Below are 19,601 nucleotides of genomic sequence, written 5' to 3'. Positions count from 1 at the left end.
TCCCTTTTTGATTATGTAAATTACTGATCTTTCTCTTTCTTCTCTTTCTCTCTCTTGCTCTCTCTCCCTCTTTCATTCTCTCTTATCCTTTTTAATATAATTTTCTTCCTTCTCCAAAGGAAACTAAAATTATGAAAATATAGTATTCCCAAATCATCTATACCTGAATAAAAAAAGAAAATACAATATTCTAAAACATTTTGATACACTTACTACATACATATTTGCTTGTGTGTATGCATTTACCTGGGCTTCCATGATGAGTCAGATGATAAAGACTCCACATGCATTGCAGAAGATCTGGGTTTGGCACCTGGGCCAGGAAGATCCCTTGGAGAATGGAATGACTATCCACTCCATTATTCTTGCCTGGAGAATCCCATGGACAGAGGAGCCTGGTGGGCTACAGTCCATGGTGTTGTAACGAGTCAGACCAACTGAATGACTAAGCACATACGCACACACATGCATATATATGTGTGTATATGTATGTATACATATGTATGTAATAAAAATTTTTAATGTTTTGTTTAAAAATATTTTAAAACTACATCTAATTTTACAGCAGAAAAGGAGTAAGACCAGAGCATATTAGTCATTAGAACACATTTTAATTGCTTTGTATAACAAAGTGATGATTTGTATTGGAAGTACTCCAACTGAAGGCAAAAGGAGAAGAGGGCGGCAGAGGATGAGAGGGTTAGATAGCATCACTGACTCAATAGACATGAATTTGAACCAACTCTGGGAGACAGTGAGGACAGAGGAGCCTGGTGTGCCACAGTCCATGGAGTCACAAAGAATTAGACACAACTTATCGACTGAACAAAAATAACTTCACTTTCTCTACTTTTATTTATCAATGCTTGTGCTATAAAAATTTTAGAAGTGTTCAGGGCCCTTTTATTTACTATCTAAGGGGAAAACCTACATATATTGCCTAGTACTTTCTTTAGGGCTGTTTGCATTTCTTTGTTTTTTAGACTGTAAACAATGGGATTAAGCAGAGGTGTCAGCACTGTATATGTCACAGCCATAAGCATATCTTCACGGAATGAGTCACTGTTCTTGGACCTCAAATAGACAAAGCCAGCAAATCCATAGTGTATGCACACCACAGTGAGGTGGGAGGAGCAAGTTGAGAAGGCCTTATACCTCCCCTTGGCTGAAGGCATCTTCATAACTACGGACCCAATGAAGACATAGGAAATCATAATTAAAGTAAAGCTGCCCACCAACACAAAGGCAGTGAAGGCAAGAAGAACCACTTTCTGAAAAACGGTGTAATCACAGGCAAGGGAGACTACAGGTGTAATGTCACAAAAAAAATGCTGGATGATGCTCGAGTCACAGAAAGACAAGTTGAATACTGTGAGGACAAGGCACAGTGACACCACAACCCCAGTAATGCAAGAAGCCATCATCAGCTGAAAGCAGATCTTATGGGTCATGAGGATGGAGTAGCGCAGTGGGTTGTGAATAGCAGTGTAACGGTCATAGGACATGGCGGCCAAGATGAAGCAGTTGTTGGTTCCTAAGCCAAAGAAGAAAAACATCTGTGTGGCACACTCAGGAATAGAAATGGACTTACTGTCTGATAGGAAGTCCACCAACACGCGAGGGATGATTACCACAGTGGTACAGGTTTCTGAAAAGGAGAGGCCACAGAGGAAAAAGTACATGGGAGTGTGAAGGTTGCGACTGAGCTTGACGGCCACCATTACGGATGTGTTTGCAGCTAGGATGGTCACATGGGAGAAGAAAATCATCACAAAAAGGAAACCCTGCAGGTCTGAGAGACTGGAAAATCCCCACAGAAGGAATGTGCTCACTGTAGTATGATTGCCCATTCTCTTGGTGTATGTAGCAACCCTCCTCCAAAGGTACAGAGGTTCTTGGGGTTAAGACTCTGATAAGACTGCTGAAAGTACTGAAGTACTGATGCCTTTAATCATAGACACTGACAAGACAACTCTTAACAAAAAAGCCTGAGAAATGGAAGTTAAATGTAGTTGGCTTAATTCTACGTCAGGACTCAGAGTGATGAAGAAAAAGATTCTCATAGGAGAATATATATAAATTCCATAGAGTAGGCCCAAATATATATTTTATGAGCTCCCTAATTTATCACCCCTTTCCAGCTTCTACAATAAGAATCTTCATGAATGAGAGAAATATGGAAAATGTTTATTTGCTCACCGACAAGAGTATGAGGAGTAAAGGATGTAAAATGTTTTGTGTGTGGTCTAATCATAGCTTGGCATAGAGAAGTACTTAACAATGTTGACTGAATCAATATTAGAGAAGTAAGGAAAAATTTTTGAATAGCTTCCAAACATTCTTGGAAAATAATTCTGTCCTTAGAGGTGCTCCCCAAGAGGCAGTGGCTGCTTGGCTGACAATTATGCCAGTGAATGGACTTAAGAATGAATGGGCTTTCAAACCTATGCCAGGTTAAAATGTATACTAATTTTCTATACATAACTATAAGCTGAACTAGAGTTGTTCAATAATTGTCTGTCATTCAGGCAGATCACGGAAGCAAAATAGTTATGGAGACTATTCTCATCCTGGATGGCTCATCTGGTTCATGATGCTCTGATCAATTCTTGAGCTTTCAGGAAAACTTCCAGGATAAAGCTAACTGATATCCTGGTGGACAGGGCTTCTTTGCAGCATAACTCATAAGAATTCAATGATCTCAGGTAGTCTTCATCTGTTGTTAAAATATCTACTCTCTGTTTGAGATGACAGCATGAAAGTAACATACAGGTGTTCCAAATAATACGGAGCTTGGTTTCAGGCACTGTTGTTAGGGAATGAAAGAAAAACAGTGAGAAGACATTGGTGTGGAGTTGTAGATTGGAGACAGGCTGGTAGAGACACACGGGAGAGTATTTTTGCAGGATCCACAAAGCTTGAAGAAAAGAGAAAATATACCATTATCTGGAAAGTTTGTGTGTTAAGTACTGAATTATTGGCAAAAATATACAAGGCGGTGATGTAGGTAACCAGTGTTTACTCATAATTTCAAATACACTGGAAAAAATTCTTTGTGTTTTTCTCACTAGATTTCTCCCAACAGTTATGTGTGGTAGTATTTCAATCCTGATGTTACAAAAATTGAAACCAAGATATGGGTTGCTTAATTGACTATCTAAAGTCAATGCACTGATTCCAAATATATTTAGTTACTGTATACAACATATTAGTCAATTCTCTGCATGGGAAATATAAGATAAGACACATATGACCTTTCCTATCTCAGATAGAGAAAATGCCATGAAGAGAATAAAAGGAAAGTGATATAAAAGTGAGGGACTGGGTGGCTACATTGGACTGTGGAGTCAGGAAAGCCCTTTCTATGGGACTGACATTTTGCGATTAGAATGTGGTAAGCATGTCTCATATAAGATCTAGGGGTAAAACATGATACATGCAGGAAACAGCTACTGTAAGAATCCCATGTTGAGAGTAGTTTGACATGCTTAAAAATATCTAGATATCCAATGTATCCAGAGGGGCTTCCCTTGTGGCTCAGATGGTAAAGAATCTGCCTGAAATGCAGGAAACCTGGGTTCAGTCCCTGGGTCTGTAAGATCCCCTGGAGAAGGGAATGGCAACCCACTCCAGTATTCCTGCCTGGAGAATTCCACAGACAGAGGAGACTGGTGGGCTACAGCCCATGGGGTCACAAAGAGCAAGTGAGCGACTAACACACACACACACCCCAGTATGCCTGGAGAATTCCAGGCAGGCTACAGTCCATGCGGTCACAAAGAGTCAGACGTGATTGAGTGACCAACACTTTCTAATGTACCCAGAACACCTCTTTCACATAACCTCCTAAATACCTTACAGGATAAACAGTAGTATTGTGTCCATGCTTGAGATAAGGAAACTATAGTCTAGAGAGTTACTTAATTGTGAAGGTGATAAAATTTGCTAAAGGAGGAGCTGACATTTATACCCAGACAGAGTTATTCAGGTGTAGATCTTCTGAACTGGTAGGTTAAAAAGTGTTCCTGCAAGTGCCCTAGCATGGCATTCAAGGTTTACCTGTCCATCTCATCTTCTGCCACTAAATTCCTCTACGTGAAAAGCATCCCATTGTCCCCCAAGCATGGAGTGCCCCTTGGTGGCTCTCCGACTGTGTACACATGTACACATTGTTTCTCTATTTGCAATGCTCTTCCTCTGCACTTCGTAAACCACAGTCTTTGTTTCAAACCCAGTTTAAATGTCAACTCCCTAAATGTAAATTGGTGCAACTATATGGTGTGGAAAACAGTATAGAAGTTTCTCAAAAAACTAAAAATAGAACTGCCATATGACCCAACAACTCTACTCCTAGGAATATATCCAAAAAACCCAAAAATACTAATTTGAAAAGCCACATGCACACCAGTGTTCATAGCAGCACCATTTACAATAGCCAAGATATGGAAGCAACCTGAACGTCCATCAACAGATGAATGGATAAAGAAGATGTGAGATACACACACACACACACACACACACACACACACACACACACACACAAATGGAATACTATTCAGTCATAAAAAAGAATGAAATAACGTCATTCACATCAACATGGATGGACCTACAGAATATTATGTGCCAAGTGAAGTAAGTCAGAAAGAGAAAAACAAAGGACTTCCTTGGTGATACCATGAATAAGAATCGCCTGCCAATGCAGGAAGCACGGGTCTGATCCCTGGTCAGGGAAGATTCCACATGCGTCTGAGCAACTAAGCCCATGTGCCACAACTACTGAGACTGGGCTCTAGAGCCTGCGCACTGCAACTACTGAGTCCATGTACCACAACTCCTGAAGCCTGCACATTCTAGGGCCTGTGAACCACAACTAAGGAGCCCCTGTGCCACAGCTACTAAAGCCCATGCACTCTGGAGCAAGCAAGTCGCAACTACTGAGCCCTGTGCTCTACAAGAGAAGCCACCGCATTGAGAAACCACAACTAGAGAGTAGCTCCACTCTCCACAACTAGAGAAATCCTGCATACAGCAACAAAGACCCAGTGCAGCCATAAATTAATAAATAAAGCATGTCTCTCCCCAAAATAGAGACAAATATCATATGATATCACTTACAGGTAGAATTTTTTTAAAATACAAATGAACTATTTACAAAAAAGAAATAGACTCACAGATACACACACAGAAAATAAACTTATGGCAACCAAAGAGGGAGGAATAAATTTGGAGTTGGGGATTAACAGGTACACACTATTATATATAAAAATAGATAAAGACTCACTGTATAGCACAGAGAATTATATTCAATATCTTGTAGTAACCTATAATGGAAAAGAATCTGAAGCTGTACAGCTGGAACTAACTCAATATTGTAAATAAACTAGTTTAATTTTTAAAAAGACAAGCAAAATAATAGGGAACTAGAAATGAATTTAGTTTAAATAAATTCAAGACTCAGCAAAGAAAAAAAGTACATACGAAACTATTTAATACATGCCTGTTTAATGAATAAAGTGTATTTCATATTTCTCCCTGGCCCCATCCTCCCCAATCCCTCTAAATTCTAGGAATGGTTTGCTTGGAACAGAGCAAAAAGGATTATTGCTTTCAGACCTGGACAATATATTTCATTTTCTGTGGCATCAAATAAGACACAGTTGCCATAACTGCTCCTGGTGGCATTAGTGGTAAAGAACCCACCTGCCAATGCAGGAGACATAGTGTAGCAGGTTCGATTCCTGGGTTGGGAACATTCTCTGGGGGAGGGCATGGCAACCCACTCCAGTTTTCTTGCCTGGAGAATCCCATGGACAGAGGAGCCTGGTGGGCTACAGTCCATGAGATCTCAAAGAGTCTGACACAACTAAAGGAACTTAGCACACACACATGCATGCTTCTGTAGTACGGAGCATATCAGAATCACCAAGGGAGCCTTCTTGAAAGTTATATGACCTCTTTCACATCATCCCAAGTTTCTATTAGATCTTTCCAAGAAGGGGAAAAAAAAAACTAGAAAAAAAATTGGCATGTCTAGAGTTTGATAAACTCCCACTGTGACTCTGTTACTTCCATTTCTCATTTATACTCATTAAACCCACTTTTCTCATAACACTCAAGGGAGCCAGTGATTGAAAACATGTCAATATGACAATATTCCCATTACTTCTGGTCACTCTCCAAGGGACAGAATTTGAGGGAGTTCTTTTCTGGCCCAGCATTTTGTGATAAATTCATCCTCCTTGGGCTAGACCACTTCTATAGACTAAAAGGGACATAACTAATTTATTTACCTGAAAAACCAATTTACCAGTTTGTCCATTACCCATCCTTGCAGAGAGATCTAGTGGATTTAGTTAAGTCTAATTTCTTTGAGATGGCAGTGAGACTTGCAGAAATTTTAAGGTTCTTTCTTAAGTCACCTTTCAGACTCTCTTGTTTCATCACCATATCAAAATCCTGGACAGTGGACCCTGTAAACCAATATACCTCCCAAGATGTACATCAAAACCAAGGCCAGCCTGGGGGCTTCTGGAACCCCTATGTCACTCCTCGTTCCCTTCCGGGCTGAACTAGAGGAATTTTCTGGCAGTTCCACTTAATTTCTGTTCATAGGGTAGTGTTTAAAGCTGGAGAAACAGGAAATATTTACCAACAAGTCTTTAGAAAAATGCATTTAACTTTATTCCAACCCAGTTAAAATGAAAGTCAATTTTGAGTCAGTTTTTCTATAATTTTCAGGAAAAATACTGATATTTTAAATGAGAAGATCAAGGAGTATGCTTTATTGAGTAATAGATGTGAATTTTGATAGAAAATTTAACAAAATTTACACAATTCAAGTTTCATGATGCTTATGCTTTTTCTAGTTATAAATGGCTTTTGTAGATAGAAGAAAATTTATTTCCTTACTTCTTTCAATGAGCCTATATATTAGACCCACAAAAGGAATGCTTGTTGCGTTACATAAATCACAGCTACTTAATTATGAAACCAAATGGCCACACTGAGTAGCCAAAGGAAAAATGGAGATGGGGGAGGCAAACACAAAAAATTCAATTGCCAATGGTTTACAGTAAAATTTACAATTAAATAATGGAAATGACATAGGGATTTTATACATGTTTTTCTTTATTCTTTCTTGTTTAACTGTATTGATAGAATGAAATCACTTAATTAGCCTTGAGATTAGATCTAGAATTATACAGGAGTGTATTTTTGAAAAGGGATAGTTGATAGAGGAGAGTTAGAAAGGCCTGTGATCAAATCCAACCTCTGCTTCTATTACTTACAAAAGTGCATAGTTCAGAATCCCCAATGAGCACTTCTTTCCTCTGTAAATGGCTTTAAATATACCTCCTTGCTCAGTGAAAATGTTGTGCATATAGACCTATCAGATGATAAGTATCCAGTTCCTGCTAGTTCATTTACTAAAACATCACATGCGGGTGCTCGGCAATACTGACCTGTTCTCACACGGCCTTGTAATGTGGTACCTACTCTTCTTCTGAGTTAGCTGTGTGAAGTCAGTCTTTCTCTGCATACTTCACTTTGGTCTGAAGTTTGCAAACTGTTCTCAGTTTTCAGCTTTCTAACCTTCTCTCATTGCTATTGTCCATGTGGAATAGCAAAACAACAGTATTTATCTCCAGTCCATTTTAACTCTTAGTATTTTCAGTATCTTCTATTAACACATACATCTACTTGTTTATTATTAGTGGATAGAGCACAATGTTTATGGAAAATAAAGACATAAAATAAAATCCTACCTTAATGCCAAAGAGGAATCACTGTCAATCTGTTAAAAAGAAGAAAACATTAAGTTGTATGAGGAAGTCACAGCTCCTTCACATCTGTCTACAGTTTTTTTTTTTTTTTTTAATAAATTTATTTATTTTAGTTGGGGGCTAATTACTTTACAATATTGTAATAGTTTTTGCCATACATTGACATGAATCAGCCATGAGTTTACATGTGTTCCCCTTCCTGGACCCCCCACCCACCTCCCTCCCCATCCCATCCCTCTGGGTCATCCCATTGCCCCGGCCCTGAGCCCTTGTCTCATGCATCGAACATGGAATGGTGTTCTGTTTCACATATGATAATATACATGTTTCAATGCTATTCTCCCAGAACGTCCCACCCTCACCTTCTCCCTCAGAGTCCATAAGACTGTTCTATGCATCTGTGTCTCTTATTCTGTCTCGCATAGAGGGTTATCGTTACCATCCTTCAAATTCCATATATATGCATTAGTATACTGTATTGTTGTTTTTCTTTCTGGCTTACTTCACTCCGTATAATGGGCTCCAGTTTCATTCATCTCAGTAGAACCGATTTAAATGTATTTTTTTTAATTACAGTTTTTTTTTCTAACGTCATTTAGGGGTAAATTTTTAGATCACTTTGCCCTTTGAATGTCTGTGATGCATTAACTCTACGCCTGAAATTACAGAGTGTCTTATAATAGTACTGTGGAGTCTTCTCTATTCCTCATGGCTGGAGCTAAGTTTCACACACACTCCAATAAGAATTCTATGGTCACCTGAGACCATTGCCCCTTGACATTACTTGGGAGTTTCTTCCTTTCCATTAAATATCAGGAAGATTGTTCTCTGAGGACCCAGAACTCATTGTGACATTCACAAAACATTGTTTTTATTTTGAGGTAGCATCTTGATTATTCAATAAAGTTTGTTCTTATTTGTTTGAAAAAAAATCAAGTAGTTGAAATTCAACTTCTTGAAATATATTTTGGAATGTGGATGATTATATATATTTTAAAAAGTCCTACTTAACACCAAGTCCCACAGGTATTCTATCCTATATACAAGGCTAGGGAAAGGGCCAATCATACAGGATATTGCCTAGGGAATCAGTCAGAAGAAAGATGGAAAAGAAAAAGAACACATAGAATGATTCTGATGACAGCATTCTCATGAAGTAAATCTATAGAAGGCCTTGCTGAAGAGGAAAATCCATTGTAATTGAAATCTCCATTTACTGCAGTGCCACTCAAAAATTTTCCCAGCACTTCATGAAATTTTGAAGACATAAAGTCATTCTGAAACAATTTTACTGTTAGCATCTGTATATGCACTACCTAGAGAGTTTGTAGTATCTACTGTTGTATAAGAAAGTGTTGCAGGGAGGAGCCAATTCTGACTCCATGATGGATCTGTTTCACTGACTTTAACCTTTGTTTTTTGCTGTTTTTATTACTATAATCATACATAATGGTCTGCTTCAGGGAACCCTTCTCTTCCACCTGATTGGTTTTTTAATTATAATTTAAAAAATTTTTTAATTGGAGGAAAATTACTTTAAAATGTTGTGATGGTTTCTTCCATACAACAATGCAAATCAGCCATAATTATCTCCCTCTTGAACCTCTTTCCCCTCCTCCCACTCCACTCCTCTAAGTCATCATAGAGCACCTGGCTGGACTTCCTGTGTTACACAGTAAAATCTCACCAGCTATCTATTTTACACATGTAGTGTATATATGTTTATTCTACTTTCTCCATTCGTCCCACTCTCTCCTTCCCCCATTGTGTCCATAAGACTGTTCTCTATAGTTGCCTCTCCATTCCTTCCTAGTAAATAGGCTTATCAGTTTTATTTTTCTAGATTTCATATACATGTGTTAATATGGAATACTTGTTTTTCTCTTTCTGACTTACTTCACTCTGTAAAACAGGTTCTAGGTTCATCCACCTCACTAGAACTGACTCAAATTTGTTCTTTTTTTTTTTTTTAATGGCTGAGCATTAGAGAAAAACATAGGCAGTACACTCTTTGACATAAATCACAGCAAGATCCTCTTTGTGTGATTGTTAAACTAAAAGTTCCTTTGTTTGGCTCACAGGGAGATGATCTGAACCTGCCCACCTGTGAATGGCTATAAGAATCAGTTCAGTTCTGTTCAGTCGCTCAGTCATCTCCGACTCTTTGTGACCCCATGGACTGCAGCACACCGGGCTTCCCTGTCCATCATCAACTCCAGGAGCTTGCTCAAACTCATGTCCATCGAGTTGGTGATGCCATCCAGCCATCTCATCCTCTGTTGTCCCCTTCTCCTTCCACCTTCAATCTTTCCCAGCATCAGGGTCTTTTCCAATGAGTCAATCCTTTGCATCAGGTGGCCAAAGTATTGGAGTTTCAGCTTCAGCATCAGTCCTTCCGATGAATATTCAGGACAGATATCCTTTAGGATTGACTGGTTGGATCTCCTTGCAGTCCAAAGGACTCTCAAGAGTCTTCTCCAGCACCACAGTTCAAAAGCATCAATTCTTTGGCACTCAGCTTTCTTTATAGTCCAACTCTCACATCCATACATGACTACTGGAAAATCATAGTTTTGACTAGATTATAAAATAAAGAGGTTAATACATCCCCTCCCCAAGGTTGGCCATTCCAGGAGAATATTTGCAAGATAATGGCCTTTTTACTTTGCTTTCTCAACTCCTCCTCTCTCTCTGGCATCTAAACCCCCTACAAGATGGTTGTTTTGAGAAGAACCTGGCATCTAGACCACCCCCCAACAAGATGGTTATTTTGAGACTTTAGTCTGCCATCTTCTTGGTCAGCCAGCTTTCCAAATAAAGTCATATTCCTTGCTTCAACACCTTGTCTCTTTATTGACATGTCATACAGATTTATTGGCCTGTCGTGCAGTGAGCATAGCGAGCTTGAACTTGGTAATAAACATCTTAAATGGGGATTCAGCCTTTCTGCATGTGCATGGTGATGGATTCTGTAGGTGAGCATTTCATGAGAGCCAAGTGCACACCATACCACCTTTTATTCTCTATTGCACTTGCACTACATTCTTTTCATGCAGACATTTTTGCAGTATTATCTAGTTTTAGGACATTTAAATAGATTCCAACTCTTGATGGGACAGTGACAAAGTTCTGGAAGAGCATCTGGAACTGGAATGACTGCTATCATTATTTTGGAAAACACGTTAATATTTTATTATATTTGGTTTGTTTCATCTTCTTGTGCTTTATCCATCTATTAGTTCATCTGACTTTATGACACATGTCAAAGGAAATTACAGGTATCAGTACACTTCTTCATAAGTACTTTTTTACTCATATAAATAACTAGAGTTCAATAGTTTTTACAAGTTATGCTTTATCCAATTTTACAGAAATTTACATAGAGTGAAATATGCTAATCTTAAGTATCTAATCGATATATATTGGTGAATACATTAAGCTGTGTAACTCAAACACCTCTCATCATATAGAACACTACATCAGCCCAGGAAATTTCCCCATAACCCTCTTCAGTTAATTGGAGATCCCCCATATAGAGGTATTCATTATTCTGATTTTTTTTCACCCAGGCTTAGTTTTGCAGGTTCTAAAATTTCATACAAATGAAATTATATGGTATGCCCTGTTGTTTTGTAAGGCTTCACAGGTTGGTTTTTTTTCCCCAGTATATACAAAGGCAACTGATTTTTTTTCATATTTGGTGGTATTTATTGGTTCTCTCTCCAAAATGGAACAATAAACTTGACAAAACTGTCATCAGAAACAGCCACCAAGCTCAGCCAAGCTCATCTGACGTCTCTATGTAACTAGTACTCCACAGCTGGTAGCAAAAGGGAAAGACCACTTTCAAGTGGAAGGAAGGACAAGCCAAGACCAGACCACTAGTGTCTATGAGGCATGGAAGGCAGCTGATTTTTTGTATGTTGATTTTATATCCTGAAACTTTACTAAATTAACTTATTGATTCTAACAATTTTTTTGTGAAGTCGCTAGTATTTTCCACATATAAGGTCATGCCACCTGAAAGCAGAGACAATTTTACCTTTTCCTTTTCAATTTGGATGCCTTTTAAAATTTATGATTTAAATTTTGTCTAATTTCTCTTGCTAGAACTTAAAGGATTATAAATTGAATGGGATTGGTATGTATAGGCATCCTTGGCTTTTTCCTGATATTAGAGGAAAATCTTTCAGTTTTTCACTGAGTATGATTTTAGCTGTGGGCTTGTCATATGTAAACTTTTATTATGTTGAGGTACATTGCCTCCATACATAATTTGTTGAGAGTTTTAGATCATGAAAGGATATTGAATTTTGTTGAATGCTTTTTCTGCATCTATTGAGATGATACGATTTTTATCCTGCATTCTATTAATGTAGTGTATCACATTATCAATCAATAAAATGAAAAGGCAACCTATGGAGTGGGAGAAATACTTGCTAACCATATATCTGATAATGTACCAAATATATAAGGAAATCATAAATCAGTGGACTTCCCTGGTGGCTCAGTTGGTAAGGAATTTGCCTGTAATGTGGGAGACCTGGGTTCAATCCCTGTACTGGGAAGAACCCCTGGAGAAGGGCATGGCAACCCACTCCAGTATTCTTGCCTGGAGAATCCCCATGGACAGAGGAACCTGGCGGGCTATAGTCCGTGGGGTCACAAAAAGTCGGACATGACTCAGCAACTAAGCACATAAATCAGTAGAAAAAGAAAATTAAATAATTTGATTAAAATATCATTAAAGGAATGAATAGGCATTTCTCCACAGAAGATTTACAAATAGCCAACAGCATTATGAAAAGGTGCTTAATTTCATTAATCATCAGGAAAGTGCAAGGTAAAACCATAATGAGATACCACCTCACTCCTTGTATGGTCAGGGCACTCAAGATAGCTGTTCTCTTGTTCTCTGTACATCCTCTGTTGGATCAATGTCTGCCTCACCTACACTCTACTCATAAGACTGACCTTCCTGTGTACTTGCCCCAGGATAAAGTTACTACTTAATATTTGATGTTTAGTATTACTTGACCTTAAATAGCAAAGTAAACTTTTAATCAATATTTAGCTTTAAGATAATTCATTACTTGTATTTTCAATAACTACCAGGTGAAAGTGCACAAAAATTTAATAAAAAGAAAAAAACAATTAATTCAGAATTGACAGAAACCTTAAAGATTACTTGTTTTTCTTTAAAGTAAACTGTTTTATACTCACTTGAGAATGTAATAATGACCTCTGGTGCTTTTGAATTCACATTTGAATCTCTAGAATCATCAGAGACTTATCCCCAATGACAAGCAGTAATAAAAGATAGGATGGCTGCTATATAACAATGACTCTGAATTTATTGCTACAAATGAACAAATTCTTATTTCAAGAGGTAAGACTTTGCTTTGTGAATTAATCTGTTGTACTGAGTTTCATTTACCATTTGAGAATATTTTACCCTAAAGTTGCATCTGTACTCACAAACTCGGGCAGAGATAGAGCAGCCAGCTAGCAAGTAACATTAGCTGAATTAACCAAAGTTTCTACAGTCTATTTAGTGAGTACAAACAAGCATAATTCAAGGTACTAGGATTCATCATTTTCCACCTGTAAGATCAGAAGCTCACATGGTCTTTCGACACTATCTACACTTGGCACTCAGTCATTAAACTAATAGATTCACTAGCTTTGAGATGCTTTGCAGATTTACTGTTTGTAAATATCTTGTGGAAAGATTTCCTTGGTTTATTGTTCTGTAGACTTTAACTGACAGGCAACCAGAGACTTTGGACAAAGTCAACAAAATGAATCCAGAAAATCTGGAGATGATTTTCAACCTGGCCACTCACTGGATGAAGCTGGGTAAACTTTTCAGGCTGTAATTTTATTCAGCTGTATATCATGTTGAAACTAACACTGTTTTGTTTCACAGTACTCCATGGGCAAAGGAGCCTGGTGGGCTCCAGTCCATGGGACTGCAAAGAGTTGGACGTGACTGAGTGACTGAGCACAACACAGACCTCATTCATAACTTCAATTTGAAATTTCTATTTCTTCTATTGTATTTCTCCTTTCAAAAGCATGGTCTTGTTTTGATAGAAAATGTAAATGTTGTGACTAACGAGGCACCTTGTTTATACATGAGCTGTCAGAACGTGGAAAGGTAATTTGTTATCCATCCTTATCCAAGAGATATGACTTCATCTTAAGTATTGCTTAATTTCATTTAGAGTGTAGTTTCTAAAGGAATGTACTGGCTTCAAACTACCTGAGATCCACATCTTGATTCTACCACTTGATTCTATAAACTTAGGTAAGTTTCTTAACATTATCAGTTGCTTCTTCTAAAAATAAAAGTACTTAATATTATTTCATGGAAACTAAAAATAGAACTTAATATATAAAACTCTTATTATTGTGCCCATCATTTATTAAGCATTTCATAAATATTAGCTATTGAGTCCCCTTAACATAATCCTATATGTATTTTTACATTTTAATCTTTGTTATACTGATCGTTCCTTTTTGCTCTTCTCATAAGTCTTAATTTTTTAAATCTTTAGCTTTAAAGTCTCTTCAGTATATAGTATAGGGGGAAAGAATCTACATTATTTGAAGCAGGTTTTTTTTTTTTAGTGTTTTTGCTAAAAACAATTTTTTAAATATAGAAGACACACAAGTATAAAATGTAGAATCTAAAGTTTAAAAATCCAAGCTTAGCTTATATAATTTATTTGCTTATAATAACTTCTATATGTATTTATGAAAATGGAACCACTGAATTTACAATTTCTTTAATGCAGTGTTTCATCTAGGTTCATTTTGGTAGCAGCTACTTTATCTCATGGATTCCCTGGGGGAGAGGAACGATACTGCGATGACAGGGTTCATTTTACTGGGCTTAACAAATGATCCAGTCCTTCGAATCATCCTCTTCATGATCATCCTCTGTATCTACCTGGTGACCATATGTGGGAATCTCAGTACAATCATTCTTATCAGAATCTCATCTCAGCTCCATCATCCTATGTATTTTTTCCTGAGCCACTTGGCTGTTGCTGATGTGGGCTATTCATCTTCTGTTACACCCAATATGCTTGTAAACTTCCTGGTAGAGAAAAATACTATCTCCTATCCTGGATGTGCCATCCAACTTGGTTCAGCTGTTTTCTTCGGGTCAACTGAGTGCATTCTTCTGGCTGCCATGGCATATGATCGCTTCATAGCAATCTGCAGCCCACTGCTTTATTGCACCAAAATGTCCACACAAGTCTGTGTCCAGTTACTCATAGTGGCTTACATAGGTGGTTTTTTCGATGCTTCCTCCTTTACTATTTCCTTCTATTTTTTACTCTTCTGTGGACCAAATCGAGTCAATCATTTTTTCTGTGATTTTGCTCCTTTGGTTGAACTCTCCTGTTCTGACATCAGTATCCCTGCAGTTGTCCCCTCATTTACAGCTGGCTCTATCATTGTGGTCACGGTGACTGTCATAGCTGTATCCTACCTCTACATCCTCATCACCATCTTTAGGATGCACTCCACCGAGGGGCGCCACAAGGCCTTCTCCACCTGCACGTCCCACCTCACAGCAGTCACTCTGTTCTATGGGACCATCACATTCATTTATGTGATGCCCAAGTCCAGCTACTCAACTGACCATAACAAAGTTGTGTCTGTGTTCTACATGGTGGTGATCCCCATGTTGAATCCCCTTATTTACAGCCTCAGGAACAATGAGATTAAGGGGGCTCTAAAGAGAGCTTGCCAGAAAAATACTTTCTTAGTGAGGTCTGTTATTTCATAGGATTTAATACAATAATACGCCATAGATATAATAATAAGAGGAAATTAAGTGTCTGTGATTTAAATATACCCATCCCATATCATTATCCTGGTTGCAACCTTTTAGTAAAGGTAGGGAGGATTTTCAGATACCTAATTGTAAGTCAGAGACCCATAGTAAGTTTCCTTTAATAAAATTAAACTTACAATTAAGAAAAAGATTGGTTCACATAAAAAATTTCATCTCCTGAAAATCATTTTAAAATGTTATTCGTATATATTTTTCCAAAATTGTACTCTACCGTAAGAGTATTGTATCTCCAAACATTTAAGCCTGTGTCCATTTTCTACTGCAGTTTATTATGTAATAAGGAAGATAACTATACATTTGCTAGTGAACATTCTGAGAGGAAATGACAAAGTGGAATCTGAAAGTTTCTGGAGATGTTCTTGCAGGAAGCTTATATGCTGAGCATGGACTTTAAGGATCCATAAATTCTGACCTATGTTCCTAGTCTCTGGCTCCAGTCACCACACAGAGGTTCCCCAGGGAAGAACAGAAGTCTCTGACTGACTTGTGAATTCTGTCAGGTTCAACGGTGATTTCTCTCTAGGAATTAGTAGGGTCCTGCTTGGTGTGCTGCGGTCCATGGGGTTGCAAAGAATCGGACACAAATTTGTGACTGAACAACAAAAATCTCCTCAGGGACTGAGTGGAACAACCTCTTGGAGTGACTTGTTCATGGTCAGGCTTACATCCTTCTCAGGAAGCTGGAAGGAACTGGATTGTTCCCCCTGAATTTGTGACTGTTTCCTGGAGATGCTCAATCAACCTCTATGTGTTGATGACAACTCCATTTGTTGACCTTTCCTGTCCCCCTTTTAATGTTTTAGGCACAAATTCTATATTTTTGCTCACAGAGTCATGGGGCATTAATCACCTCCTTCGTTCACTTGTTCTTTCATACATTCAAAAAGCATATTGAGTTACTCTTGTATTCCAGAGACAGTCACAGGCCAATGGAAATAAAAGTTACAAGCACCTAATATATTTTCTATCATAGTATTTATTTCATAGCATAAGCATAATAATAAAACCAACAAGTTAGTGATTCAGACTATTTGAAGGGGGTAGTGGTATGGAGAAAGAAAAGGCCGACAGAGAATGGAGCTTAACCTTCCAGGGCAGGAAGTGTCAGTGTTGACCTCATTGGGAAGATAACATCTGAGCAACATCTGAGGTAAGGACACTCACTGCCTATTGTATATGATGTTATCTGCGTACATTCCTGCAAGTCTAATATTCCACTCACATTTACCTTTAGGGTTATGACAGGGTTGGTAATTTGAATCAACCCCACAGTGACCACAACAAAAACAAATGATAGGATGCTTAAGAGATCTTAAATATCACAGAAGAGATTACAGTATAAGGAATTGCTAATGCACTGGGATGACCCAGAGAGATGGGATGGGGAGGGAGGTGGGAGGGGGTTCTGGAAGGGGAACACATGTACACCCATGGTGGATTCATGTCAATGTATGGCAAAACAAATACAATATTGTAAAGTTAAAAAAATAGACAAACTAATTTAAAAATAAATAAATAAATAAAATTAATACATTATAAATCAACCATACTTTAATAAAAAATAATAAAGTTAAAAGTAAAATCTTTAAAGGAAAGAAAAGAAGACATCCAAATAACCAACGGTAACATGAAACATGCTCTATGCTAATTACCAAGGTAATGCAAATCAAAACCACAATGAGATATTATCTCACACCTCTTAGAATGGCTATCAACAAGATAGAGACAACAAGTGTTGGCAAGGATATGCAGATAAGGAAATCTTTGTACACTGCTAGCTGAAATGCACATTGGTATGAAAAAATTAGAACTATGTATGATTCAGCAATTCCACTTTGGGGTATATATGAAAAAGGAAATGAAAAGAGGAGTTTGAAGAGACATCTGCACTCTTAAGTTTATTGCAGCATTACTCTACAATAGCCAAGACATGAATACAAACTGACCATCAACAGAGAAGTAGAGCTGAGAACAACTTGAAATTGATTCTTAACACAATCAGTCAAAAGGGATGTGCAAATTAAATTGAAAGACTTCATGCTACCCACATATTAGAATAGCTTTTTTTTTTTTTTTAACTGACAATAGCAATCCTGGAAAGGGACCAGAGCAAATAGAACTTAAATACAAACCTGGTAGGAATGCAAAATGATACAGTCATTTTGAAAAAACAACTTTTGCAGTATCTTATAAACATATACTAACCATAACACACAGCAATTACAATCATAAATTTTGTCAGAGAAATGAAAACACACGACTGCACAATGTCCTACATAGAGATATTTAGAGAAGCTTTATTCCTAATTGCCAAAACCTAGAAAATGTGCCACTGACTAAACAGGTAAAGGTGCTGCTTTCATGCAATGACTATGTTTGAGAGAGTTATAACACAGTCCAGACTCTATAACATGTCCTTCACAATAGCCAGCACATCATTCAAACTTGCTGACAAATTACAGATAAGAGAGGGGATATGTTGTCTATACTCAAGATACAGATGGAAAATGAACCTCAGGAAAGAGTGAAGCCAAAAATATAAGCTTCCATCTCAGGAAGTTTGAAGAGGAACAGCAAATAAATAAGAAAAAAACATATGGAATTCCCTGGCAGCCCAGTGGTTAAGACCCATGTTTCCACTGCTGGGATCATGGGTTCAATCCCTAGTTGGGGAATTAAGATCCACAAGCCACACAACATGGCCAAAAAAAAAAAATATGAATAAACATAAATTAAAGAAATAGAAAATATGTCCCATAGAGAAAAGATTCATTGAAAAGATTAATAAAATTGAAAAATCCATGGGAGTATTAATTAAGGAAAAGGTAAAATATTAATTATTCAAATAATACATGCAAAGAGGGGCATAGAAACACATTCTGCCCACATATTAAGATGGTTAAAAATGGATATTATGAAAAATTTATATCAATAAATTTAGTAATTTAATTGGATTGCATCACCAACTCAAAGGGCATGAGTTTGACCAGGCTCCAGGAGTTGGTGATGGGCAGGGAAGCCTGGCTTGCTGCAGTCCGTGGGGTCTCAAAAAGTTGGACACGACTGAGCAACTGAACTGAACTGAAATTTAGTAAATAATGAGAAGTAAATATTTTCTAGAGAAACACAGTTTGTGGGACTGAAAAACATCCCTGTCATTCTGCAGGCTGGAAGGATGGACATTGAATAATCCAACAACAAAATTAGTAGAAATCATTGTTACTTCAACTCTTATGCAGCAATTTTAACAATGTCATAATGATCTAATTTTTCAGTAATTACTGTTTTCTTATCAACAGTATACCCAAACCTGAAATGTTCTCACAAACTAATACAAGAGACATTCAAATGTTAAATTGTCATCATTTTATGGTAGCTTTCAACCTCAGATTAGTCCCTCCTCTTAATCTCACCACTGACAGCAACCTGTCCAGAACTGAAGCCCACGACACCTAATCCCTCTTTGGTATCCTTCAATAAGAACCCAATCCTTTCAAAAGGCATGTGCCTTCTCTCCATTGTCAGGATACATGTGATAATTATTTGGAGTGTTCTCCCTTGCTGTGCTGACCCAATAAACTTGATTTTGTTGCACTATAGGTTTATATCTGGTGGCCTTTGGCTGGTTAAGCTTTAACATGGTCATTACACATGTTTACACTTAAGTTGTGGAACAAAAAAGACAATTAGTGAAATTTATGATATGAATATGATAGGTTTCATGAAGAGACTATGCATAAAAGTTATTGGAATCAAGAAAGTAAAAGAAATTTGAGATCAAGCTGTCAGTTGAGATATTCAAATGATTAGAAGTTGCCATTGCTCGTGACAAAGACAGAGATGGAGAGGAAAATGGTCATGCAAGTGCTAAACTTTCAGGGGATGAGCAAACAGAGATCAATTAGGGTTAGGAGCCAGAGGTGCCAGAGTTGGAATGTCTTGAA

The 19,601-nt window shown here is 37.6% G+C and overlaps 2 protein-coding genes across 2 annotated transcripts; one reads left to right on the top strand and one right to left on the bottom strand.

The window, feature by feature from the left end:
• Nucleotides 1-914: 914 nt before the first annotated feature.
• Nucleotides 915-1,850, bottom strand: LOC145525838 (olfactory receptor 10T2-like). Its single transcript, XM_081539692.1, has one exon. The coding sequence runs from the start codon at nucleotides 1,848-1,850 to the stop codon at nucleotides 915-917; it is 936 nt and encodes a 311-aa protein (XP_081395818.1).
• Nucleotides 1,851-14,625: 12,775 nt separating this feature from the next.
• Nucleotides 14,626-15,568, top strand: LOC145527168 (olfactory receptor 5P76-like). The gene is given in 2 exon segments (XM_081544703.1): nucleotides 14,626-15,536; nucleotides 15,538-15,568. Coding segments are annotated over 2 exon segments (942 nt in total).
• Nucleotides 15,569-19,601: the final 4,033 nt, after the last annotated feature.

Source organism: Giraffa tippelskirchi, chromosome 11 (assembly GCF_054371585.1).
Source record: "Giraffa tippelskirchi isolate mGirTip1 chromosome 11, T2T-mGirTip1v1.2.pri, whole genome shotgun sequence".
Lineage (NCBI taxonomy): Eukaryota > Metazoa > Chordata > Mammalia > Artiodactyla > Giraffidae > Giraffa > Giraffa tippelskirchi.
This window is presented reverse-complemented; position numbering and strand designations above follow the sequence as displayed.